Source organism: Pelophylax lessonae, assembly GCF_965119305.1.
Source record: "Pelophylax lessonae genome assembly, chromosome: 5".
Taxonomy (NCBI): Eukaryota; Metazoa; Chordata; class Amphibia; order Anura; family Ranidae; genus Pelophylax; species Pelophylax lessonae.
In genome coordinates, this window is record NC_138772.1 from 236,171,287 (window position 1) to 236,179,866 (window position 8,580).

Sequence of the window (8,580 nt, forward strand, 5' to 3'; positions counted from 1 at the left end):
AAACACTAAAGTAACAGTGAGGAATAAAAGTATTTGATCCACTGCTGATTTTGTACGTTTGTCCACTGACAAAAAAAAAAAAAAAAAGATCATTAATCACTTTAATGGTAGGTTTGTTTTAAAAGTGAGAGACAGGGCAAAAAATCCACAAAAACGCATTGCAAAAAGTTATAAACTGATTTGCATTTTAATGAGTGAAAAAGGAATTTGATCTCCTATCAATCAGAAAGATTTCTGGCTGCCAGGTGTCTTCTATACAAGTAATGAACTGAGATTAGGAGCACTCGCCTAAAGGGAGCTCTTAATCTCAGTTTGTTACCTGTATAAAAGACACCTGTCCACAGAAGCACTCAATCAATCGTATTCCAATCTCTCCACCATGGCCAAGACCAAAGAGCTGTCCAAGGATGTCAGGGACAAGAAAGGAGACCTACACAAGGCTGGAATGGGCTACAAGACCATCGCCAAGCAGCTTGGTGAGAGGGTGACAACAGTTGGTGCAATTATTTGCAAATGGAGGAAACCCAAAAACCCAAAATGACTGTCCCTCAGTCTGGGGCTCCATGCAAGATATCGCCTTGTGGAGTTTCAATGATCATGAGAATGGTGAGGAATCAGCCCAGAACTACACGGAAGAATCTTGTCTTTGATCTCAAGGCAGCTAGAACCATAATCACCAAGAAAACGATTGGTAATGCACTACACCGTGAAGGACTGAAATCCTGCAGCGCCCGCAAGGTCCCCCTGCTCAAGAAAGCAGATGTACAGGCTTGCCAATGAACATCTGAATGAGAACTGGGTGAAAGTGTTGTGGTCAGCTGAGACCAAATTTAAGCTCTTTGGCATCAACTCAACTTGCCGTGTTTGAAGGAGGAATGCTGCCTATGACCCCAAGAACACCATCTCCACTGTCAAACATGGAGGTGGAAACATTATGCTTTGGGGTGTTTTTCTGTCAAGGGAACAGGACAACTTCACCACAACTAAGGGACGATGAAGGGGCCCATGTACCGTCAAATCCTGGGTGAGACTCTTCTTCCCTTAGCCAGGGCATTGAAGATGGGTCGTGGATGGGTATTCCTGCATGACAATGACCCAAAACTATCGGCCAAGGCAACAAAGAAGTGGCTCAAGAAGAAGCACATTAGGGTCCTGGAGTGGTCTAGCCAGTCTCCAGACCTTAATACCATAGAAAATATGTGGAGGGAACTGAAGGTTCGAGTTACCAAACGTCAGCCTCAAAACCGTAATGACTTGGAGAGGATCTGCAAAGAGGAGTGGGACAATATCCCTCCTGAGATGTGTGCAAACCTAGTGGCCAACTACAAGAAATGTCTGACCTCTGTGATTGCCAACAGGGGGAATTGCCACCAAGTTTTTAGTCATGTTTTGCGAACGGATCAAATACTATTTTCACTCATACAAATGAAAATCAATTTATAACTTTTTCGTAATGCGTTTTTTGGATTTTTCTGTTATTATTCTGTCTCTCACTGTTAAAATAAACCTACCATTAAAATTATAGATTGATCACGTATTTGTCAGTGGGCAAACGTACAAAATCAGAAGGGGATCAAATCCATTTTTCCCTCACTGAAAATACTTTTTTATAAAGCTGCAGTATTACATTTGCATAAAACATGTTAGAGGTTTACTTTAACCACTCACAGTTGCAGTACCTAGAGCATAATGAAGGAAACAGTCATTTATGTTCTATTTTGGAACACAGGGCAGTACAGGCTCTTTATTTCAGTACCTTGCTGTCAGGGACAGCACTGATCTTGCACTAAGTGATCCTAATCACAATGACAGTAAGGCTCCATGTACACGGGACGTTAGAAAAAACGTGCTGCAAAGCTAGTTCTGACGCTGGGAAAAAGCAGCTGTTAAACGTGCTTTCAGTAGCTTTTTCCATTTGCGTTATTGCACGTTTGGCCACGTTGCTTTTAGCAACGTTTTTTCTGCCTCCATTCAAAATCAATGGTTCCCTATGGGAGCCTATTGATTTCAATGGAAGTCGCACCGCAAGCCGGATCAGGATGATCCAACTTGCGGCGCGACTTGCGCTGTGAGAATATTGAGGGGGAACTCCACGCCAAAAATGGGAAAAAAAAACTGCGTGGGGCCCCCCCCCCCCCCCCAAAATCCATACCAGACCCTTATCTGAGCATGCAGCCCGGTAGGGCAGGAAGGGGGGGTGGACGAGCGAGCGGCCCCACCCCCCATGGACCATTACAGGCCACATGCCCGCAACATGGGGGGGTGTTGGTGCTTTGGGGCAGGGGGAGCTCCGCACCCCCCCACCCCAAAGCACCTTGCCCCCATGTTGATGAGGACAAGGGCCTCATCCCCACAACCTTGGCCGGTGGTTGTGGGGGTCTGCGGGCAGGGGGCTCATCGGAATCTGGAAGCCCCCTTTAACAAGGGGGCCCCCCAGATCCCGGACCCCCTCCCTATGTGAATGGGTATGGGGTACACTGTACCCCTACCCATTCACCCCATAAAAGGCAGTGTATGTAAATAAAGACAGGAGACGTTTTGGAAAGTTTATTAAAAATCTTCATCTGTTCTTCTCTGCTCTGGTCTTCTCCCTCTCCTGGACTTCTGCTCTTTTGCTGTCTGCTCTTCTGCTCTTTTGCCCTCGGCTCTTCTCTTCTTCTTCTTCTTCCTCCGGTCCTCCTCCGACGATGTCTCTGGTGATTATGCCAGTCTCTGCAGCTTGTTATATAGTCATTGTGGGCGTGGCCCCCGAAGATGTCATCTGTGACATGAGGGGGCAGGCCTCCCGATGACGTCATCGGGGGCCACGCCCACAATGACTATATAACAAGCTGCAGAGAACGGAGACCGGCATAATCACCGGAGACATCATCGGAGGAGGACCGGAGGAAGAAGAAGAAGAAAAGAGCCGAGGGCAAAAGAGCAGAAGACCAGGAGAGGGAGAAGACCAGAGCAGAGAAGAACAGATGAAGATTTTTAATAAACTTTCCAAAACGTCTCCTGTCGTTATTTACATACACTGCCTTTTATGGGGTGAATGGGTTGGGGTACAGTGTAACCCATACCCATTCACATAGGGAGGAGGTCCAGGATCAGGGGGCCCCCCTTGTTAAAGGGGGCTTCCAGATTCCGATGAGCCCCCTGCCCGCAGACCCCCACAACCACCGGCCAGGGTTGTGTGGATGAGGCCCTTGTCCTCATCAACATGGGGGCAAGGTGCTTTGGGGTGGGGGAGGGTGCAGAGCTCCTCCTGCCCCAAAGCACCAACACCCCCCCATGTTGAGGGCATGTGGCCTGGTATGGTCCAGGGGGGGTGGGGCCGCTTGCTCGTCCCCTCCCCCTTCCTGCCCTACCGGGCTGCATGCTCGGATAAGGGTCTGGTATGGATTTTGGGGGGGACTCCACGCCGTTTTTTCGGCGTGGGGCTACCCTCAAATTCCATACCAGACCCGAAGGGCCTGGTTTGGAACCTGGGGGGGAACCCCACTCAGTTTTTTTTCCCATTTTTGGCGTGGAGGTCCCCCTCAAGATTCTCACAGTGCAAGTCGGATCATCCTGATCCGACTTGCGGTGAGACTTCCATTCAAATCAATAGACTCCCATAGGGAACCATTGATTTTGAATGGAAGAAAAAAAACTTGTAACGTGGCTGAACGTACGTTCATCACGCTCGGTCACGTTTGGTCACGTTCGGCCACGTTTCTGCGTTTGAAACGCCGGGAAACACACGTTTGAACGCAAATAATTGCGTTCCAAAAAAAACGTCCCTGAAATCAACTGCCTGCAAATGACTGTAAACGACCCTGTGTACATGGACAGATAAGATAAAATGTAGATGGGTTCAGGGGCTTCTGAAAAAAACGCCCAACTGCTCCTAAACGCCCATTTACAACCTCCCGTGTACATGGAGCCTTAATCATAGTGACACAGGTTTATTTACAAAACAAAGCTGATAGCTTCATTGTCATTTTGCTATGCACAGAGACAGGCACTTTAACAACTGCAACTAGCCAGTGGCTCCTGAATTAAAGGCTGAAAAGTAAACAAAAAAAAAATGTATAAACTGTTTTTTTTTTTTAAAACCTATCAGTACAGCGGGCAGTTTATGATAATAAAAAAAACAATAAGCTTGGAGTTTATTAAAACTGTGTAACATAGTAAGGCCCCTTTCACACTTGCGGACCGTTCAGATCTGCCTGTCAGTTTTTCAGGCGGATCTGAACGGTCCCCCCATGCATCTCTATGGGGCATCGGATGTCAGCGGTGACATGTGCGCTGACATCCAATCCTATCCTATCCTTCAAATCCGGATGGATGGAAACCCTATTTTCCATCCGCCGTTCGGATCGGATGAGAACGGACAGGCAGGTCCGTTCTCATCCGATTCCCCCATAGAGAACAGCGGGGACCTGACAGCTCTGTCTCCGCAAACAGCACAGATCCCCCGCTGAGAAAAACGGAGTCCGTCGACGGAGCGGCATGTGTGAAAGGGGCCTAAAGTCTTGTATGTCCTTTAACCACTTTACCACCGGAGGATTTTGCTGTCTTACGTCCAGGCCACTTTTTGCGATTCGGCACCGTGCCACTTTAACTGACAATTGCGCAGTCATGCAACGCCATACCCGAACGAAATTTACGTTCTTTTTTTTCCCACAAACAGATCTTTCTTTTGGTGGTGTTTGATCACCTCTGCGCTTTTCATTTTTTGCGATATTAATAAACAAATGCAACAATTTTGAAAAAATTAAAAAATTTTTCTACTTTGACAGTTAAAAAATATCCAATATATTCAATTTTTGTCATATATTTAGGCCAAAATGTATTTAGCTACATGTCTTTGACAAAAAAAATTCTCAATGAGCGTATTTTTAACCGCTTTAAGGCCGGAAGATTTTACCCCCTTCCTGACCAGGCCATATTTTGCGATTCGGCACTGCTTTATTTTAACGGACAATTGCGCAGTCATACGATCCTGTACCCAAATTAAATTTATGTCCTTTTCCCCCCCACAAATAGAGCTTTCTTTTGGTGGTATTTGATCACCTGTGCGATTTTTACTTTTTGCGCTATATATACAAAAAAAGAGCGACAATTTTGAAAAAATAACAACATTTTTCACATTTTTTTATATGTAATTCCCCCAAAAAAAATGTAAAAATCAAAATTTTTTTACTTTTTTTGCCAATTTGTTTTCTGCTACATATTTTTGGTAAAACAAATTGCAATAAGCGTATTTTGATTGGTTTGCGCAAAAGTTATCGCAGCTACTAACTACGGGAAATTTATGTCATTTTTATTGGTTTTTTTTTTAACTAGTAATGGCAGCGATCTGCAATTCTTTTTTTTTTTTTGGGGGACTGCGACATTGCGGCGGACAGATCGGACCCTTGACTGACATTTTTGACACTTTTGGGGGTACCAGTGACATTACTACAGTAATCAGTTCTATAAATATGCACTGTTACTGTAAAAATTAGACTGGCAGGGGTTAATGTATGCCTGGTGCTTACTGACGCGTGTGGGGGGAGGGGACTATGTGACACAGGGACAGATCGCAGGTTCAGCTATGCTGAATCCTGCAATCTGACCCTACCTGTCACTTAGGAGATCCGCCCGCTTTGTTTACACAAGCGGGCGGATCTCCACACTCGATCCCCGACGATTGGGGAAGAGCAGCGGTGATCACCGCCGCTCCTCCCCTGGCCCGACTCCCGCTGTAACTGAATACAGCGGGAGCGAGCCTCCAGCGGCGCGCGCGCGCCGCCCACAAGGGGAAGAGTCCAGCGATGTAGGTCTACGTTGCTGGACGATAACGAGCCACATTGCCGCAGTAGCAGCAATGTGAGCGGTCGTAAAGTGGTTAAACAATGTAAACATTTTCTTGTAATAGAGCTATAGTCAGTTAACCACTGCTGCCAATACGGTCTGAGCATCTATGCAACATTGATATCTGGTCACCATAAGGGTAAACCTGACTTAGGTGATGATTTGATTGAGTGGATTTTTCTGTTTAAAACTTGAATATACGAAGTCAAGCAATGCTGAGTAATTGTTTACATTTTTTGCCCTTTTAGGGATTCACTGAGGAGACAGATGGACTATGTGACACCATTACAGCTATTGCAGAGGTTATAAAGCTTACAGACCCTTCACTTCTTTACCTAGAAGTCTCCACATTGGTCACTAGATATCCAGATCTCAGGTATTTTATTTGTACTTATTACTCATCCTCTTTAGGACTGAGTGACTGCAGTATGTGTCCTATTATAAAGTGCAAGAGAGGTTCTCATTGATTTTTGGAAACATGTCACCATGCACAATCCTATTAATATTGGAGAAGATGTGGAAAGAGTTAGCAGCTTTATGTTACTGGACATGACTCTAACTGATAACATTAAGCTGCTCTGCATGCATAATAACACCTTTATTTCCCCAGAAAACTAAAGCCAGGCACACACTTTTCGTTCAGCCTGCATGAAAAAAATAGCAGATTCTTTCATTCATGCTGTACAGTGCAGGTAGAAGAATCTGCAGTGTCAGCTATTGTATTCTGACATCTGGTGCTTTGCAGAACTCTGAAGGCCTAGTTTACACTTGCAATTGGGGGGGAAAGGGGGGGGGGGGGCGGTCATAAAAAAAATAAACTTCTAAACGTGTTTTTACCAGCTCAGTACAGGGTCGCTTAGCATTGTGAAAACAGTACAGAGGAACACTGATAGTTTCAGGCAGTATATCTGGGATATTTACATTGCTGATTCAATTAGAAAAGCAGACCATATTATCAAGTTCTTTTCATAGCCTGCTTAAACCCTTTCAATAAGCTGTTGCGGTCTATTAGAACATGCATATTTAGGCTTTGTGGTATCTTTATCATACAGCTATAAGAATTTTGCTTACTTATTGTTTTTATTTGTGCTTTGTACTATATTGGTGTTATTTGTCTATTTGTTATCTACTTTTTTGTCATACTGTGAGAATGCATACAAGTTAGTACGTTGTTGTACAAGTCATAAGCGGGTAAACTTTTAAAACTTGAAGCCCAAATCCAAGCAAAGTAAAAGTCCTCTCTTGCAGTGAGGCTGTACCCATACTGCAAGGGTTAAATGTGTTTTTTTGTCTAGGGAATGGTAAAAGCCCTTTTACCTGATCCTCTGCTCCCTCAGGTAAATGCTTCGACTCTGGACTTTCTTTCTCTTGGTGTCCTCACATCCAGTGCAGAGCTGTAGTCCTGCATTGGTCGTAAAGATATCAGGGGCATTCAGCCACCAGAATGCAGGGTAGAAAAAGCCTGCAGAGAGAACAGGGGGAACAGGTAAGTAAAACTGCTTTACCTGGTCCCTTAGACAAAAATATACAGTGAGAGAGATGTCCTGCTCTGTGCCCCGATCACTTTGTAACCATAACACTATTGCTGTACAATAAAACCCTTGTTTGCACACACTGGCTTTGTTGAGACTCTGAATAACCTTCCTGCACCCTAAAGTACACATGCTAAGGCCCCTGTGCTGTAAACCACCGTTTTTTAGAATGTATTTTCCACATTTCTTACTGAAAATAGAGAAAGTGCTTGTTTTAGTGTATGGTGTCAGTGCTCAGAATTTTCTTTAAAGCTAAAATTCTCTTTCATCTTTTTCAGAGATGATCATATAGCGGCACTACTAGCAATGCGAGGAGATGCAAGCCGAGAAATGAAGCAAACGATTATAGAAACTGTGGAGCAAAGTCAGAGACAACAAAGCTCAAATTACACACCAATATTTAAAGATATTGTTCCAAGCCAGCCAACTTTAAGCGTTCCAAAACTTCTCAAGTAATGCTCAGGCTTCTTTGGTTCTTTGCCTTAGTCGTATTGTTATTGCCTTGCTGGTGTGCTTGCTTAATACAGCAGAAATGTAAGGCCCCGTTCACATACAAGCGACGCTACTTCGCACCGCGACCTCAGAGGTCGCGGTGCGAGCAGCGCGCCGCGACCTCGGAGCGGCCGCCATGGACTTCATAACATTGAAGTCTATGGCGGTCGCCTCCTGGTCGCCCCAAAGAAGCTCCGGACCATTTTTCTAAGTCGGAGCGACTTGTGTCGCTCCTATTAGAACGGGTCCGCAGCTTCCCTATGGGAGGCGACCAGGTCGCCTCACAGGTCGCCTTAGTGTGAACGGGGACTAAATGTTTTATTTTGCTTTCAGTGAAAACAAAGATTTTTACTTTGCCTGGAGGGTAATAAGGTTTTTTTTTTTTTTCACGTAAATACTTTGCAGTCATCAGTTGCCTCAGTCTTATTACTTTCTTTGTTACTGACTGTCAACATTTTTAGTCAGCCCCAATAGTTTTTCTGAGAAATTGTTCAGCACACATTTAGACAAGAACAAGAAACAAATGGAAAGAAATCACTAGGGCAGCCTCAGAGCCGAGGGGATGTGCACTATTGTGTTACTCAAGGCTTTCTGAAACTAAACACACACATTTTTTATATAGTATTGTAATGTAAAGCCACATTTTCAGACATATGTTGATTACTTTTTGTTTTGATAGCGCCAACTACCCTTACCAATAATTTGTCCAAGTCACCCTCATTACCATTAC

The 8,580-nt window shown here is 44.6% G+C and overlaps 1 protein-coding gene across 1 annotated transcript in view; it reads left to right on the plus strand.

Moving 5' to 3' along the window:
• Positions 1-7,882, plus strand: part of EXOC3 (exocyst complex component 3) — a 230,627-nt gene extending 222,745 nt beyond the window's left edge. Inside the window, exons 12-13 of the mRNA XM_082257483.1 lie at positions 6,075-6,202; positions 7,637-7,882. Of these exons, the coding sequence (XP_082113609.1) occupies positions 6,075-6,202; positions 7,637-7,814 (306 nt within the window). The 3' untranslated portion in view covers positions 7,815-7,882. The remainder of the gene's footprint in view (positions 1-6,074; positions 6,203-7,636) is intronic.
• Positions 7,883-8,580: the final 698 nt, after the last annotated feature.